We start from the raw sequence: 20,313 nt of genomic DNA, 5'->3' as shown, positions 1-20,313 counted from the left end.
ACATGTAGCTTCACTACTCATAATGGCCTCGAACCCTATCTACCTCCCTATCATTAACGCAGAACAATAACGATATTTTAACAACAACAATTTCAATAAACTTTTCCAAAAACATAAACCACATGCAGAGAACATACTACAGGATAACAAATTAAATGCTGAAAATAAATAAATAAACAAATAAATAAAAATGTAAAACAAGTTCCAATCAGCACGACGGAGATTTAAACATGCGTGTTGAGAAATCATGTGAACATGGATCATGTTTATATGCAGTAACCTGCTTTATCAGTTTTAGTTTACATGAGATGCATAATCTATGTTGTTGACTTCATATAATATTTTGAAAATGTATATTTGGTAAAGTTGGCTGTGAAAACACCTTGTGACCATGTAATAAATGTTATGCTGAAAACAATATTTTTACCTCACTTTTCTTGTAACAATTTAAACATGACAAAATTTAATCACTGGAGCATGTTACCTTTAAGAAAACCATTATTTAACAGTACACTTGTTACCCATCAAACAATGCTGCAACGCAAGTCTCTGTTCCCTTCGAATGCACACTGCAGCCAATACTGGCCAATACACACACATCAAAAAAAGTTCTGCATCATCCGATTCTCAGAACTCCTGAAGATAGATGTCAACTGTGGATATTATGTCACAGACACAGTCCCTTCAACTGTTCAGAGATGTTACTAAACCCACCAAAAGATGTAAACAACCATGCACGAGCAGTGCCTATCACACGGAGGGGGTCCAACAGCTGATCAGTTCCAGTCATTTCACCAGGAAGGAGGTACATGGCTCGTGTTGTCTGTACTTCAACCACACCTAGATGGTCACTACCACGGTTTGACCGTGTCCGCATTGTTACTTTGTACCAGGAAGGGCTCTCAACAATGCAAGTGTCCAGGCGTCTCGGAGTGAACCAAAGCGATGTTGTTTGGACATGGAGAAGATACAGAGAGACAGAAACTGTCGATGACATGCCTCGCTCAGGATGCCCAAGGGCTACTACTGCAGTGGATGACTACTACCTACAGATTATTGCTCGGAAGAACCACGACAGCAACACCACCATGTTAAATAATGCTTTTCGTACAGCCACAGGACATTGTGTTACAACTCAAACTGTGCGCAGTAGGCTGCATGATGTGCAACTTCACTCACGATGTCCATGGTGAGGTCCATCTTTGCAACTACGATACCATACAGAGTGGTACTGATGGGTCCAACAACATGCCAAATGGACTGCTCAGAATTGGCTTTATGTTCTCTCCACTGATGAGTGTCGCATCGCCTTCAACCTGACAATCGTCAGAGACGTGTTTGGCGGCAACCCGGTCAGGCTGAATGCCTTAGACACACTGTCCAGCGAATGCAGCAAGGTAGAGGTTCCCTGCTGTTTTGGGGTGACATTATGTGGGGGCTGACATATGCCGCTGGTGGTCATGGAAGACACAGTAACGGCTGTTCGATATGTGAATGCCGTGCTCCAACCGATAGTCCAACAGTATCGGCAGCATACTGGCGAGGCATTCGACTTCATGTACAACAATTTGCGCTCCCATCATGCACATCTTGTGAATGACTTCCTTCAGAATAATACCTGTCTACTAGGGTGGCCAGACGTGGAGAACATGACTGGGATAGGTTGAAAAGGGTTGTTTATGGACAACGTGACCCATCAGCCACTCTGAGGGATCTACCCTGAATCGTCGTTGAGGAATAGGACAATCTGGACCAACAGTGCCTTGATGAACTTGTGGATAGTGTGCCACAATGAATACAAGCATGCATCAATGTAAGAGGACGTGCAACTGGGTATTAGAAGTACCGGTGTGTACAGCAATCTGGACCACCACGTCTGAAGGTCTCACTGCATGGTGGTACAACATGTAATGTGTGGTTTTCATGAGCAATAATAAGGGCAGAAATGATGTTTATGTTGATCTCTATTCCAATTTTCTGTACATGTTCCGGAACCGAGGTGATGCTAATACTTTTTTTCATGGGTGTAATAAAGTACGATGCCGACACATTCGAGACAACTTTCAATTTAACTCATTTACAGCAAACTTAAGTATATGTGACACATGGATTGCAGGTGGCCATTTGTGATTCTGAGCATGAATAATTATATTTTGTCACTGCAAAACAAAAAGAAGGAAAACACACAAAAGGAGTTGGTGGGCTGTAAGACTGCAAATATTTTTAAATCAGTAAGTTTTAAATAAGGCATAACATCACATGCATTTCTTCCTGCTATAGTTCCATAAACTCAAGGACTCCACTAATCCTGAGACGGTTATTTGAAGAATCCTGCCTTGAAGCACAAGCAACATGTAGCCAATCTAGGGTTCTGAAACGAGAACCAAAACTACATTGGCAACAATATGTGGTCACCTTATCAATACTGGCTACAATGCCCACTGATGTTTGCTTAAAATACCAACAAGAAATGGAGTTGTACTAAGACTGGGCCAATATTCAAATAAGTAGTACACTTTGAAATACACTGAAGTGCCAAAGAAACTGGTATAGGCGTGCGTATTCAAGTACAGAGATATGCAAACAGGCAGAATACAGTGCTGTAGTCAACAACACCTATATAAGATGACAAGTGTCTGGCGCAGTTGTTTGATCGGTTACTGCTGCTGCAATGGCTGGTTATCAAGATTTAAGTGAGTTGGAACGCGGTGCTATAGTTGGCACATGAGCGATGGGACACAGCATCTCCGAGGTAGCGATGAAGTAGGAATTTTCCCATACAACCATTTCACGTGTGTTCTGTGAATATCAGGAAACCGATAAAGCGTCACGAACCGTGGTAAAAAAAAATTGCTGTTTTGAAGAGCGCGCCGCAGTGGGTAATGTAAAGCAGTCGCCCTCCGTTTCTGGTGGTGGTGCTGCTGTGGCAATCACAGCTTTGGTGTCTCCTTCTGATGGGAAATGGGAAAGGTTGATGTTCACATGTATTTAAGGGGCGCTATGAGCTCGTCAGTGGGTCATTCTGGGTGAGTCTGGAGTCAGTCTCTCGTCCCCAGCTTGTTAGTCTGTCTCGCGTCCGAATTTGTGGCGCAGTGAGAGAACTCAACGAGTGGTCGCCCGGTCGGCGGCTTAGTTCCTGCATCAAGAGTCTGTGCGTTAGGCCGCCAGTCTGCTCGAGTTGCTTAGGCAACAGTCATTGGCAGTTGGATGATCGGTTGGTCGGTCACACACTGAGACACAAGATGACTTGTCTGCCTTGAACGTCGGTGCATGTGAGGTCACCACGTGAGTCCAGTTGGCTGCGCCGTATAGTGAGGGGTAGTGGCTTCATGGCCGACACGAGAGCAACAGGAGTCAACCCATGACATCGGTCTGCCCGGTGCGAGCTGCAATGCCGTGAGATGGGAGATTGGTGCACCATCCTGCGTCCGTTGAAGCGGCTGGCAGTGGACGGTTCGGGAGAGCGTTTTGGGGGTGCTGCGCCAGGTCTTCGCCAGAAATCACAGTTTATTAGAAGTTAAGTGATTGGTGATATGTTGTTTCATTTACTTGTTAAATTCTACTTGTTTTCTTGGTGAGGTCACCAGCCGCTTTGTTTTGGGGTCGTCCTACCAATCTTCTCCGTTTGCCCACCCGCAGGAAGGTGGTTATTTATGAATTGGGTGATCCGTTTTTCCCTTGTGGAGTAGGAGCGGGTTAGAGCAACCTGCAGTTTGGGTTGTTCAGTAATCTCCCTATCAATAGCTGCCTCTGTCATGTTTGTCGGATTCAGTGTGTTAACGAATTCATTGCTCGAAGTGTAAAGGCCTAATTCCTGAAATATGTTTTTATCTTGCCTATCATCTTGAGAGGCAGTATATGTGTACTGTAGAGCATGTTTGGCCTACCTTGTATAATTTTATGTAAGATTGCATTTCATGGGCTTTTATTTAAATGTTCATTTTAGTATATAACGTTGCCACCCTTCCACAATAAGACTTTTCTTAGAAGTTAAAATCAAGTTGCACCTCTTTTAATTTTAGTGTTTTGTACCATTTCCATCCCTTCTACGGGGTGCATAGTTTGTGTGCTTGTGAGAATTGTTAAAACTTTTACTTTAAGGTAATCTGATGTGTTGCAGAGTTGCACCTGTGTAGTCTTTCAGAGGTTATTGTGAGCGGTCGTGACTACGGCCGTGTCAAAAGGGAGCGGCAAGGTTCTCAGCCTGAAAGCTCATACACTCAAAAATTTGTTTCTTTCTGCCTCTGAATAAATTGTAACTTGATATTTAGAGGGTGCTTTCTGCTTATAATTTTAAATCTGGTTTTTTAACTTTTAGGAATAAAATTCCTATTTGTTAAAAGCAATTTCATTTTGATTTCATCAGTTACTCCCTGGCAACTACTTTCACGCTCACGTAGTGTGATTAAATGTGTTAATGTTCTCGACAAATCGCTAGTAAATAATGTAAATTCTCAAGAAAAAGTTTTGAAAGTAAATTCACGGTTCACATCAAATCTCAGATATCGCTGCAGTTGGAAAAACATCCTGCATGAATGGGACCAGCAATGACTGGAGAGAATCATTCAATTTGACAGAAGTGCAACCCTTCTACAAATTGCTGCAGATTTCAATGCTGTGCCATCAACAAGTGTCAGCGTGCGAATAATTCATTAAAACATCATCGATATGGGCTTTTGGAGATCAAGGCCCACTCGTGTACCCTTGACGACTGCACGACACAAAGCTTTACACCTCACCTGAGCCCATTAACACCGACATTGGACTGTTGATGACTGGAAACATGTTGCCTGATCAGGCGAGTCTTGTTTCAAATTGTATCAAGCGGACGGACATGTAAGGGTGTGGAGACAACCTCATGAATCAGCATTTCAGCAGAGGACTATTCAAGCTGGTGGATGCTCTGTAATGGTGTGGGGCGTGTGCAGTTGGAGTGATATGGAACCCCTCATATGTCTAAATATGACTGTGACAGGTGACAAGTACATAAGTGTCCTGTCTAATCACCTGCATCCATTCATGTCCATTGTGCATTCCAGCGGACTTGGGCAATTGCAGCAGGACAATGCGACACCCGCCTTGTCCATTATTGCTACAGTGTTGCTCCAGGAACACTCTCTTGAGTTTAAATACTTCCGCTGGCCACCAAACTCCCCAGACATGAACATTATTGCGCCTATCTGGGATGCCTTAAGATGTGCTGTTCAGAAAACATCTCAACCCCCTTGTACTCTAATGGATTTATGAACAGCTCTGCAGGATTCTTGGTGTCAGTTCCCTCAAGCACTACTTCAGACATTAGTCGAGTTTATGCCCTGTTGTGTTGCGGCACTTCTGTGCTTTCGCGAGGGCCCTACAAGATATTAAGCAGGTGTGCCAGTTTTTTTGGCTCCTTAGTGTTTTAGATACTTTGAAATCTGTGATTTATATAGCTAAATAAAATTAAATTACAATGCTAAGTAAAAAAAACACAGAATCCCCTGAGATATTATGAAATTTCTGAAATTCATTGAGACTTCCCTGATTTTTCCAGGTAAAACATAATTCTCTGAGAATTCCAGGTTTTCCAGAAGAATTGCCACCCTGAAGATGCACACACCAGCAGCAACTTGGAGCCAACGTCTTCTTCAGTGATTAAGTTTGTTTCCATCTAAACAGGAGTGCGAGTTGACATAACACCATTCACTGGACAAACAACAATCCGCATCTCACTGTCGAGGCATATGGTCCGACTAATTCTAGGATAAACGTGTGGCGTGGCAAACAGAGGGATGCCGTTATTGATCCAATATTGTTCAACAGTATTCTCAATGCTGCACTACCCTATTTGGACAATCCGCCTTTTGAATGGAAATGTAGTTTTACTTTCAGCATGATGGTGCACCCATACACTTCAGACAAAATGTATGCTGAACCCTAAATAAGTTTCTCTTTGGGTGTTGGACAGGTAGACGGGTTCTGGTGGAATGTCCACCTAGGTCACTAGACCTGACACCACTGGACTGTTTCCCTTGGTGCACCTCAAGTCTACAGTGTACACCAACACACCAAGAACATTAACTGACCTGCAGAAGAAAATCATTAAAGCCTGTACAGAGGTTTTGAAGGTAGGAGAAAAGGTACCGGTGGAAGTAAAGCTGTGAGGACGGGTCATGAGTGATGTTTGGGTAGATCAGCTGGTAGAGCACTAGCCCGCAAAAGGCAAAGGTCCCGAGTTTGAGTCGTGGTCCGGCACACAGTTTTGATCTTCCAGGAAGTCATGTGCACTTGTGATGATATGAAGATTCACATTCAATAAACACCAAAAAATATTGAAAATGAAACTTCATGCAAATCAGTGAATCATTGTCTTCATTTTTAAGTGTTTAAAAGCTACTACCAATGAGAACTTTAATAATAATAATAATAATAATAATAATAATAACCCACTATCCAACATGCTAAATAATACAAATTATGGATACAATATTACTGGAACATACCCACACAAAATCACACATTTGCTATACATGGATGATCTAAAACTACTGGCAGCAACAAATCAACAACTCAACCAATTACTAAAGATAACAGAAGTATTCAGCAATGATATAAATATAGCTTTTGGAACAGACAAATGCAAGAAAAATAGCATAGTCAAGGGAAAACACACTAAACAGGAAGATTACATATTGGATAACCACACCGACTGCATAGAAGTGATGGAAAAAACAGATGCCTATAAATATCTAGGATACAGACAAAAAATAGGAATAGATAATACAAATATTAAAGAACTAAAAGAAAAATATAGACAAAGATTAACAAAAATACTGAAAACAGAATTGACAGCAAGAAACAACACAAAAGCTATAAATACTTATGCTATACCAATACTGACCTACTCATTTGGAGTAGTGAAATGGAGTAACACAGCCCTAGAAGCACTCAATACACTTACACAATCACAATGCCACAAATATAGAATACATCACATACATTCAGCAACTGAAAGATTCACATTAAGCAGAAAGGAAGGAGGAAGGGGATTTATCGACATAAAAAACCTACATTAGGGACAGGTAGACAATTTAAGAAAATTCTTTCTAGAACGAGCAGAAACTAGCAAAATACACAAAGCAATCACTCATATAAATACATCGGCTACACCACTGCAATTTCATAACCACTTCTACAACCCTTTAGATCACATAACATCAACAGATACGAAGAAAGTAAATTAGAAAAAGAAAACACTACATGGCAAGCACCCGTATCATCTAACACAACCACACATCGATCAAGACGCATCCAACACATGGCTAAGAAAAGGCAATATATACAGTGAGACAGAAGGATTCATGATTGCAATACAGGATCAAACAATAAACATTAGATATTACAGTAAGCATATTATTAAAGATCCCAAGACCACAACAGATAAATGCAGACTTTGTAAACAACAAATAGAAACAGTAGATCACATCACAAGCGGGTGTACAATACTAGCAAATACAGAATACCCCGGAAGACATGACAATGTAGCAAAAATAATACATCAACAGCTTGCCTTACAACATAAACTTATAAAACAACATGTTCCCACATACAAGTATGCACCACAAAATGTACTGGAGAATGATGAATACAAATTATACTGGAACAGAACCATTATAACAGATAAAACAACACCACATAACAAACCTGACATCATAATCACCAATAAAAAGACGAAATTAACACAACTAATTGAAATATCCATACACAATACAACAAATATACAAAAGAAAACAGGAGAAAAAAAATGAAAAGTACATCCAACTGGCTGAGGAAGTCAAGGACATGTGGCATCAGGATAAAGTTGACATTATACCAATTATACTATCAACTACAGGAGTCATACCACACAATATCCACCAGTACATCAATGCAATACAGCTACATCCAAACTTATATATACAACTACAGAAATCCGTAATTATTGATACATGTTCAATTACCCGAAAGTTCCTAAATGCAATATAACATATACCGTACAGTTAAAAGGAAGTCACGCTTGATCAAGGTCCATGTCACTTTCCATTTTTGACCAGACATAACGTCTGAGAAAAGAAAGAAATAATAATAACGTACTGTACTGTACTGTACTGTAACATATACCGTACAGTTAAAAGGAAGTCATGCTTGATCAAGGTTCGCGCCACTTTCCATTTTTAAACAGACCTAAGGTCTGAGAAAGGAAAGAAGATAATAATAATAATAAAATTAAAATAAGACTGTACCTGTGCCAAGAAATGCAGGTAGTTTGCCTCTGCAGTTTCTATTCTCTTCTTCATCTGAATGATATGTTGTCGAGATCTGCTGTCGTGTCTTTCGAGGGGCTCTGTTCATTTTTGCTGGTTTTGTATTGATAGTATTATCAGCTCTGCTTGCTGATCTTTTTCCTCTCATATGTAGTGACCCTTTTTTACATTGAAAAGAAAGAATTAATTAATTAAAACAGTTCAGGAACAACGGATGTTAAAATAATGTGTTTCATGTTATTTGTTCTGCAATGGTGCCATTCTAAGTTCACATATCACGAATCCCTCAGACATGCCCAGACTGAAATAACACACACATAAAGCAAAAATTAAAAATCTTTAAAAGGAAGGTGAGACATACCTAGAGCCCAGATTTTTATGTAATATCAACACACAAAATACATTCATATTTTTGTAATGATAATGGATAACATATGCCAGGTAATATTGCTATCATGAACATATTTCATAAATATTTAACATAAAGCAATAATTTCAAGTGAAATCAACTTTTGAAAAACACTACATCCTACTGTTTTATCTTAATGCACATTTTAACATGCCAGAAACACAAAATGTACATTAAGAAGGTGCATTCTACATTTTATATATATATATATATATATATATATATATATATATGAGGGAAACATTCCACGTGGGAAAAATATATCTAAAAACAAAGATTATGTAACTTACCAAACGAAAGCGCTGGCATGTTGACAGACACACAAACAAACACATACATACACACAAAATTCAAGCTTTCGCAACCAACGGTTGCTTCATCAGGAAAGAGGGAAGGAGAGGGAAAGACGAAATGATGTGGGTTTTAAGGGAGAGGGTAAGTAGTCATTCCAATCCTGGGAGCGTAAAGACTTACCTTAGGTCGAAAAAAGGACAGGTATACACTCGCGCACGCACACACACACACACACACACACACACACACACACACACACATCCATCCGCACATACACAGGCACAAGCAGACATATGGATGTATGCCAGATTTCTGATTTTAGGTTCGGTGAAAGCATTTTGTGGCTCTCATAAGGAAACTGATGATTCTCTTGGAAATGAATCAATCATAGATATGACAGCATAAAAATGTTCATTAAAAGAGCCAACAGCTTCGATCCACGCACCCCATCACATTACCATAGAGTAGGGCAACAAAGCTAGGTTTGGGAGCAATTTTTGAAAGACACACACACAAATCAGGGCTTTGAGAAAGACTTTCTCTGTGCATGAAATTATCTTATTTACTTCTGGGTAGGTGCCTCACACTTCTTCAATGATCTGTTTCACTACATAGGCTAGACAATGAACTGGATTAAATATGAACAGAATACACGTAGGGTACTTGCCACCTTTGACAAGTTGGTTGCAGCATCTGAATAGATAACAACTTTTTTCTTCTTCTTTTTGAACTCCCTCAGACCCCGGCATTGAGACTGCCCATTCACAAAACGAGCTACTGTTGAATTATGTTTTGCATTCCAACACTTTGCAGGAAAGCAGTAATGGCTTTGAGGGTTATTTTCTGGAGAGTTTCCAAACAATGAAACGCAATAAAGTAGCCACATATGTCCATGTTTCACTGACGACTAGCCATATATGGTGGCTACTTATGCAGGGTGATTTTGATAAATGGGCACAAACTGCAGGAAATGATCCTTGATGGATAGGGGTAAAATGAGGCACATTGGCATATGGACAGAAATGTATTCAAGCTGAGGAACACCCACTTGAAGGTGAAGACAGAAGATCTTTTACTGTGACTAGGTATCAGCACCAGGCAGTGACCCCTCAGCATGGGGTAAGCCGAACAAACATCTGGAATAGTCTCATTGTCATCTATCACTATCTGTATCACTTACAATGTGTGCAGGCCTTATTCCAGTGGATTTAGCTCTGTGATGATTATTTTGTTGCTGGTTTGTCTCGTAGGCCACCACAATGCTTGGAGTTCTGTCATCCACCCTATTCACAGGTGAAACTATCTTTATGAGAGGCATTACCATTAATGTTCACAACATTCATCTGTGGGCTACAAAGAATCTCCTTCATATTATGGCAGTGAACCATTAGTACTGGTTCAGCTTCAATATGTGGGCAGGGATTTGGCGACCGCCTTGTGGGACCAGTCATTCTTTCACAAAGCCTCAAAGGTGAGGTATATCTGACTTCCTACAGGTGGTCCTGCCTCCCCACTGGAAGACATGTCTTGGGTGATACAAAGGGTAATGTGGTTACTACACACTTGTGTTAGAACTCACTGCCCTCTTGAGTGTGATGTAATAACACTAGTACAGACTGGCAGTAAGTCCATATGATCTTTTTTTCTCCTTATCCTCTCAGAGGCAGTTTCTTGTGGTTTGCTTCCAATTAGAAAAATCACTGTTTTGTGCCACACACTTTTCAGAGCCTCTTGGTAACAAAAATGGAAATAGTTTTTCCTTAATGTCAATTCATCAGGAATCAGCTGGCTGCAGTACTTTTGTAGAAATGTGCAATATTCAGGCATTTCTAGTTTGTACAGTGTTATGTTTGCAGCAACAACAGTGGAGAACATATAATGGAAATATACATTTGTGGAGTTTGGTGTCTTTGGTATCCATATCAAAAACATTTGATTCTTAGAATTGTACTGCTTTGTTCGTGGTGTGAACATCACCACGTATAAGTTACTGAAGTTGCGACCTCATGAAGCAACTGATATGCTTACTGCATGCTTGATAGTGATCAATCTCTCCATCAGTAGTGGAAAGTGTTGTCTATCATAATCCAAGATCTTAATTTTGATGCAGCAGGAGGCATCATGTGACACACACACACACACACACACACACACACACACACACACACACAGAGTCATGAACTCATTATTTTTATATACAATTTACTTCCTGTCTTTAGCTGTTATGGTACGTTAGACTTGGATATTTTTCAAAGGGGCAGTCTACTAGGAGTGTGGGTAAATAAGAATGGCAAAAAAGCAATAATATGCAATTTTATGAGGTATAATGTGTAAATACATAATTACGTAAGTCTTGTGAAACATGTAAAAATATGTAACAATGATATGAAACATATCAAAACTGGCAACATAATTACTGATCATTTACACTTTTCACCTTCGCTTGATAAAGAACTGAATTTCTTTTACTGTGCATCATATTTACTGCACTGCATCAAATGAAGTAAAATGTTGCACAAAATTTTAAAGAGGCTGCAGAGGTAAAAAAAGCATTGTGTAAACTTTGTGTATGACTGATTTTAGCTCATACATTGCAGTATATGAAATGTAATAAGATACTGAAATTTTATTTAAACTTTTTTATTTAAAATATTTATTTAAACTTGAGTTACTGATGTTTATATCCAATGGACGGTTGGGAACAAAGCACCCTTTTCCAACCTTTGAATAGGGTATTATGGGGTCATAACAATCATATCTGATATACAGTTCAAGATAGTAAAACATGGTTTTTGCAAATGATAGAAGGCACATATGTTGGTAAATTCTCATTTTTGTTATTAACCGAGATACGTAAGTAACTTGTCTGCAACACTAAGAGGTCAGCAGCTAAGGGTGTATACATACATTAATAACACTGTACGAAAATGCAAGTGGAGCACCTATACACGTCAACTGCAGTGAAAAAGTTAACATAAAGAAGTAAATGGATAATAGTGATAACTATGACAACAGCAACAACAACAACAACAACAACAACAACAACAATAATAATAATAATAATAAAGGACGATATTTGCGAAATAAAGGAAACATTGTGGGCTGATTATGAAGTCAGTGCTGTACAGTGCAATTTTTCCATTGATCTTCTTTGAAAAGATGCAAAGAAGGTGAGAAGAAAGAGAAGAGAAGACGGTTGGAAAAGGTTGTGGTAATAGCATTAGAGACGGAGTGGGGAGGGAGGGGAGGTTACAGAGAGGGGAGAGAGATGGGAGTGAGAAACATAAAAACGTAATTGAAAAGAGGATATGTGACAACAGGGCAAGGGGGATGATATCTGAGAGGATATTCAGGGGGAAGGTGGCTAAAACATGGAGAGACAAGAGACAGTTGGGGAGGCAGAGAGACAAGACGGTAAGAACGTGACGAGGGGTGGAGATCCAAGGGAGGCAGGAAAGAGGAGAGAGCAGCGGCACATCATGTAGTGAGGCACCATCACAGGAAGCAAAAGTGGAAGGACCACATGGCAGAGTGGAAGCTGTGGAGAGGCAACACGATTGGGTGGGGGTGGGGTAAATGGTTTGTAATATAAGAAATGGGAAAACTGGAAAACAAATAAATAAAAAAATAAGCAGTGTGTGGACAGAATATAATTGATTTACTGCATAAAACCCAAGACATGTTATTAGAATGGTCAGTTTTGAGGATTTAAACTTTTTCTTTCACTCAAAAACTCTGTACGCAATTGTAACTACTTTTTGTTGACCCTTTACTTCTGATCAGTGCAGCAGTAACACAAAAAATTAATGTGTAAGTTATGGTGGTATTATCACATGTCTATTGTCCCATGTCTAATACTCCACATACAATAAGCTGTCAACATTGAAAATAAACATATCTAGAGATTTAAAACAACAGGAGATACCACAAACATGTTACACATTCAGGGGAAATTGAGATTTAGGGGACTGCAAACAAACCATCCTCAGTCACAGAAGACCTTCAATTTAAAGTGTATCCATATTCTCAAAACCAGATTCAATTGACTGACTTCAAAAAACTTAATGAAAGATAATACACTCAGTAATCATTAAAAAATAACTTAGTACTAAGATGTCATGACTGCAAAAGAACATATACAATGTCAGAGTTATAATTATTAAGCATTTTCAAATTTTCTGTTTTTGTTTACAATGTAACATTCACATCAACCAAATGACTAGATTTTGTGTATGAAGAAAATATATTTTTCTATGAAATAAAAAAGTTGATATAATTGTAATATCATTTTTACTCCACATCTGAACCACTACTGTAACATTTTTTCATTTATCGTCACATTAATTTTGACAAGACAGAGGTCTATCTTTTATTTAATTATATGGAAATTGTGATTCAGTGCTCTGAATTTGAATGTCTGCACTAACAAGAAGAAAAGCTCTGTACATGTAACTACCTCTCGATTCATTACGTCTTCCTCTTCTTACTGAAAAATCAGGGTTAAACCTAGTTTTCTGATCCTCTAACCTTTCACCTCGTTTCATTTTCTCCTCACGTTCCTTCTTCTGTTTCTCAATGTTTTCTTTAGTTGGATAACGTCTGTAAGAATAATCATCATAAAATGAGATAATTGCATCATTATTCAACTTAATCTAGCAGGAGATAACTTTCCACAATGACAGCTATATTTGTATGAATTTGGCACTATATTTTGCATCAAAATATCTCCTGTACTTTCTTCAAGCTACTGGACACTGTTTTTTGTTTGAGAGATTTACGATAGATTATTGTTAACAGAGGGGCTAACTCAGCCATGAATTGAGTATAGAATCTGATAGCTTACCTTTAAAATGACCATTTTTTTAATTATACTGATTTATTAGCTAATAACACAACATGAAAATATTGCCTAGAAAAACTTTTACAGTGATCCAACAATGGTGGCCTGTTACCCGGTTCATATTTATAGACATCTCTTACACATAGACATGAAAGTCAGAAGGTAATGTTCTAGAACAGTGTTCTGGGTAACTATGACCATTAATTTGCTAGGAGAGCACTGAGGAAAAAGAAGCACATGAAACAGTCCTTTATCCATGCCACCATTCTTCATCTGCTACAAAGCCTTCAGGATGACATACAGCTTAGTGCTGTACGCAGTAAGCTGGCTTGAAAAGCAAATGATGATGAAATAGGCTGGTAATATGACTGACAAGGAGACCTTACAGACAATATTAACTGCTAGCACTATAATGTTATTCTTGAAAATAAATAAATAAAACACAAAAAAAATGTTTTTGAAGAGTAGATAATTTCCGAGCACTGTGAAGTACAAAGCATTTACAACACCTAAACTTACCTCTACATCTGTTGATGACTCTACTTTCAAGATAATACGCTACATCCTCCCTACCAAGAAATCCTCAATCCAGCCACATATTACCCGATTCAACTGTACTTTTGATAATAAGTGTACATGTGGTACCGAGTCAAATGCTTTCTGGAAATCAAGAAATACTGCAGCTACCCAGCTGTCTTGATCCATGGCTTTCAGGATGTCAAGTGAGAAAAGTGTAGTTTGGCTTTCACACGATCTATGTTTTCCAAATTCACACTGGCTGGTAAGGATGAGGTCATTCTGTTCAAGATACCTCATAATGTTTGAGCTAAGGCCATCTAACACTCTACAACAAATAGATGTCAAACCTGTACTTTCTTCAAGCTACTGGACACTGTTTTTTGTTTGAGAGATTTACGATAGATTATTGTTAACAGAGGGGCTAACTCAGCCATGAATTGAGTATAGAATCTGATAGGGACTCCACTGGGCCCTGGGGCTTTGTTCAGTTTTAGCGATTTCAGCTGTTGCTCAATGCCACTGACACTAATAGCTATATCACTCATCTTTTTTTTGTGGTACGAAATTAAATTTGGGGACTACTCCTGGTTTTCCCTTTGTAAAGGATCATTTGAAAACAAGAGTTAAGCATTTCAACTTTTGCTTTGCTACCCTCAGTTACAGTCCCTGTCTCATCCATGATAGCCTGGACACTAACTTTGGTGCCTCTAACAGAATTTACACACGACCTGAATTTCTATGGGTTTTGTGAAAGATCATTTGACAGTATTCTGCAACAGTAGTCACTGAAGACTTCATGGATTGCTCTCTTCACTGCCAAACACGTTTCATTCAGCATCTCTGTATCTATAGCCCTGTGCTTTGTTTTATACGTATTATATAGTAGTCTATGTTTCTTTAGAAGTTTTTTTACAGTGACCGTACACCATGGAGGATCTCTCCCATTATAAACTGTTCTACTGGGTATATATCTATTCAGTGTATGGTCAACTATTCTTTCTAACTTGAGCCATAGTTCCTCTACATGCTCATGTCTTGAGCTAAAAGTTTCAAGTTCCTCTTTGAGGCATGACACTATCATTTCTCTGTCTAGTTTGCTGAACATATAAATCTTTCTGCTTGTTTTAGATGTCCTTTGTGTCTTGGTATTCATTGTTGCTGTAACTGCCTCATGGTCACCAATACCACCTCCGATGTGGTCTCCCTTAAAGAGGGCAGTTCTGTGTGTTGTCATTAGACCTAATATATTTCCATTACAAGTTGAGTTCTGAACTACCTGTTCTACGTAATTTCCAGGGAAGGCATTTAGAAATTTTTCACATGATGTCTTGTTACCCTCACCACTAACAAAACTACAATTACCTCAATCAATTGTTGGATGATTAAAGTCTCCTTAATGATTACGGTATGATTAGAAAACTCATGTACAAGTGAAATGAAGTTTTCTCTAAAGTGTTTGATTACTTTAGGAGGAGAATCCGGTAGTTGATAAAATGATCCTATTATAATTTTATGCATGCCCTTGATACTGAGTGATGCCAAAACAATCGGTTCAATTTCTATCTTGCTGGATTTAAATTCCTAGTCTACTACAACAAATACACCACGTCCATTTCCAGGTTCCCTATCCATTTTCCCCCAATTATCTCACTACTGTAAACTTCAAGTTTTAACCTTCTTTCAAATTCTGGCACTTTGTTGCAAATGCTTTGACAATTGATCACTAGGATTTTGACACACTCATCTGCGGGAGGCAATTCTTTAGATCTTACGCTGGTACTTTTGGGTTTCCCACAGCTACTGTTAACTGGATTGGATGGAGAGTTATGTAATCTAAATAAACCATTGTTTGCATCCCACACACTGTCAGCTAGCCTCAGATGTACAGTGCACATTTGACCTGTTTAGGGCAGGCATCTAACTCTCAACCATATGGTGCAAATCTAGGAAGTCTCAACCTAGTTTGTCATAGAACCCTCAGAATCTCTGGATAGAGCCTTCCACTCAGTTCAGCACCTGGGAGCCACAATCTGTTCTGGGGACAATGCTGCAGATTGTGAGCTTTGTTGAAATTGTATGAGGAAGGTTGGTACTCTCAACCCTCTCTCTAGTCACTGGAAAGATCCAAGTACGACCTTGGATCTCAGGTAAAAGGCATTGTTTGTTTCAATGTGTACCACAATATTCAGTTGGTCCCAATCTGTTCCCCCAGTGGCTGCCAGAACAGCCTCTTCAACATTGTGAATGAGGCCTCCAGGCATAAACACTAAGTCTACCTGGTTGTCCTTCCCATCTTTTGCTCCCATTTTCCTAAAGGATATCATTATTCACTATGCAATTAATAGACCCGACCCTTTTGTGTTTGCATTTTCCTGACACGGGACAAAGTGGGTTTCCCCAAAACAAGTGAAAGGCAGCACCTCAAACTTGTTTGTTAGTGGGATTGGTGTAACACCCTGAGTATTCCCTGGTCCCTGTCTACCTTGTACAGGATGCCTAGATCCACCACCGACATGCCACTTGCAGTCAGTAATGATGAGGCTTATATTTCCTGCAGGGAAGACATTGTCCACAGGAGAGGATAGTACTTCAGGTAACTTTTGCACCTCTAGTACACAACTCTTGGTAGTCCTCCCTACAAACAAATTCACAGCAGCTTCCAATCGCTTGACAGTAGTCAGGGTGATTCCGAGCTGCTTATTAATAGGAACCAGCTCATTTCCTGCCTGAGAACAATAAGCACAGTGGGTTTGCGTTATGCCTGGTGCAATATTTTACAGAACAGTAAACAATTTATGCTAGCGCAGTGTTCTATGGAATAGTAAACAAATAACTTTATATTAAGTTTGCTGATTCTCTTTTAATTTATGAGTTTGATACGTGACAGATGTTCTCAGTAGTCTTGTATAACTTAATTAATTTATGGTAAAAAAAAATAGATATCTATTAAAACAACAGTAAACTTGGTACAAGTCTCACTACTTCTGTGAAGTGTTTTTCAGGTTAAGCATTAATTTATGATAAAGGTAGACAATATACACCCCTGTTAAAAGAGAAAACTAATATGACATGATACTTTACTTATTCACAGTTTGTTGTCTCTTAACCGAAAACTTTTTTGGGTACCGAACAGTATTAAACAGTGACAGACCTGCAGTGCGGTAAACACAGTTTTTACTCACAACAACCAAAGAAACTAATTGAGATATTTCACAGTGCCTACTGTTAACAAGAGAAATGACAGGAACAAGTGAATTCTTGGAGATATGATTGTTCACAGAATTTATACATTACGTTGCAGCACGTGATCCAGATGAGGACAAACTTGAGTTCACATGTTAACAGAGTACTTTCTAGGTACCAACTTCACTGCATAATTGTGGATACTGATAGAGAGAAGTTAACATGAAGACTGCAGCATGTGCACTCGTTACACAGAAGTTAACATGATAATGGCTAGCCATGGATGGAAGATTTTTGGGTGGGGTGGGATATTTAGATACTTTAATGTAAGTGGTTTTGGTTTTTGGAAAACACACATTTGTTTATGAAACTGTGTGGTTGACATTTACTAGAGTACATGAGCTACAGATTCAAGCAATAATCTGGTTTATGTAATAAGTAGTTAGTTAACAAATTACAACAGGTTGCAGAACTATTTAGTGTATACACAGGAATTACATGTTTACAAGTACAGTTTTCATATTAGAAATCATGATATTCTCTGCAAATTCCTAATTATTGACTTTATTGATTAAATATGGGTGACATTTGGTCCAGAAAAATAAGGGATCTGAAGTATAAGGGTAAACATGGAAATTAGAAAGGCATACTGGCACAAAGCCAAAGTTAATTTTAGTTGCATCTAGACTTCAATATGAATTATCTGTTAAGTTAATTAGTTTCTGGAGAATTAAATTAGGTTACTGTAAAGTTTTTCTAGTGGTATGTGTTGAAACCACTGATAAGTTCAGTCAAAGTTTGAGATTTGATGTCATTATGATCATTTCATTTATTCATTACTTTTAATCAATATGATTTCCAGTAAAACTAAACACATCACAAATCAGCATACTGAGAGTTATCACCTGAATAATGAATTTGTATGGAATATGGTGTGAATAACATTTTGACACATGTGGACATACATTACATATATTTTTTTGGAAATAATTTCATTTATTCATCTACATTAATGTTATCTACTTCAAAGCAGTCACCAATAGATACTACATACACTTATGCCAGCACTTCTTCCAATCCCCGAAACTCTATCTTTTAATTTCATCTATGCTTGTAAAACGATGGGCTTTCAAAGGTCTCTCTAATATACAGAAAAAAGTCACAGGGCCATATGTGCTGAACATGGAGGTGGGGCATCATTACAGTGTTGTTTTTCAGTAAAAATTCACAAACAAGCAACAGAGGTATTTGGCACATATTCGCCGTCACACATTTCATTGCCAAAACATCCCAAACAATTTCATGGCACGAGCCAATTGATACACCAATGTCATCTGCAACTTCTCTGACTGATTCTGTTATCATTCATAAGCATTTCTTTCACTTTTCCATGTTTTCATCAGTAGTTAATGTTCCAGAGCATACAGAACACTCTTTATCTTCAACATCTTCACAGCCATTTTGGAAAAGTTTATATCACTCGTAAACCCTAATTTTACCCACAGCAGACTCACCAGTAGCAATATTGAAAATAGTTAAATTTTATTTCATTTCTATAGAAAAATTCTTTGATCTATTTTTAAACCATGTTGATAATCACCACTTTTAAGCAAATATACGTAACTTTCTTGACAAGTAACTGAACATGCAATATGGCTACCAGTGTACACATACATTTCACCCAAGTTTACCAACACAACGAAAAATCACGTACATCTGACGAAAACCTCATGAAAACACAAAAGTCCCAATACTTCTGAATACACCTACTTCATGATATGGATAACTAGAGAAAATGGAAAATTAGAAAAAAAAAATATTAATAGGAGTACAACATATGAGATTGGATAGTTCTAGCACACACTGTTTCACATCCACTACCAGGTTCTCCCAAATCAAATCAGCTACTGAGTTCAACATTTTGTTGACTACTTGGAAAAGTATGTTCCTTCATATCTCGGAGAGAGAGAGAGAGAGAGAGAGAGAGAGAGAGAGAGAGAGAGAGAGAGAGAGAGAGAGAGAGAGAAATACACTGTTCCCTGTAGGTTGGAAATTGAACTGTTGGCGCCATCAGGTAAAAGAGCAAGAATTATTTCCTTTTGTAGTTTGTAACAAATATTAGAAGTAATAAATACAGTCATATTAAAATAATATAACTTTTACTGAAACATAACTTATAGACTAGTTTTGTGCATCACGATGTCTATCTCGCAAACAAAAAACATAGATTGTGCAATACTTTTTTCCGGAAACAATAATGCTCATATATCGTGAGGCCTCATAACATTTAGTCTGCTTGCTAAAGAGTTAACATAAATATTATGTCCTGAGTTAAGTAAGTTAATACCTCAGATTTCCCAAGAATTATACTCTCAATTCAGTGTTAAATACTGGTACTTTCATCTTTCTAATTTACAAAAAACTGGTGTCTGTTCAAGAAAAATAAATTAAAAAGCAGTAATTTTTCTAGGATACTCTTATGTACATTTCTTTACATCAGTGATAATGTTGTTAGTTCAGGTGATGGTCAGTTTATAAATTGCTTCATATTTCCCTTGTATTTTTGTACCCGTTAAAGACTACCCTCCTCCTACGATTACTTCGATCTGGAAGTCAGTTTCTTAGTTGTGCTTACTCCAGTCTCATAACAATGAATTTGGTAACACCCTAAAATGATTTTCACTGGCAGACTGAACTAATGAAAGCAATGATACATATATGTCATCTTGCAATCACCATTAACTTCCTGTGTTTGTGTGAAAGTACCTTAAGCAAGAACATGTTTG

At 38.3% G+C, this 20,313-nt stretch overlaps 1 protein-coding gene across 1 annotated transcript in view; it reads right to left on the bottom strand.

Moving 5' to 3' along the window:
• Nucleotides 1–20,313, bottom strand: part of LOC124595688 (nuclear fragile X mental retardation-interacting protein 1) — a 160,116-nt gene that overhangs the window by 70,162 nt on the left and 69,641 nt on the right. Inside the window, exons 3-4 of the mRNA XM_047134546.1 lie at nucleotides 13,442–13,584; nucleotides 8,262–8,441 (exon numbers count right to left, since the gene is read on the bottom strand). Of these exons, the coding sequence (XP_046990502.1) occupies nucleotides 8,262–8,441; nucleotides 13,442–13,584 (323 nt within the window). The remainder of the gene's footprint in view (nucleotides 1–8,261; nucleotides 8,442–13,441; nucleotides 13,585–20,313) is intronic.

Source organism: Schistocerca americana, chromosome 2 (genome assembly GCF_021461395.2).
Source record: "Schistocerca americana isolate TAMUIC-IGC-003095 chromosome 2, iqSchAmer2.1, whole genome shotgun sequence".
In the NCBI taxonomy this organism is placed as follows: Eukaryota; Metazoa; Arthropoda; class Insecta; order Orthoptera; family Acrididae; genus Schistocerca; species Schistocerca americana.
Note: the sequence above shows the minus strand (reverse complement) of the source record. Positions and strands in the feature narration are given on the sequence as shown.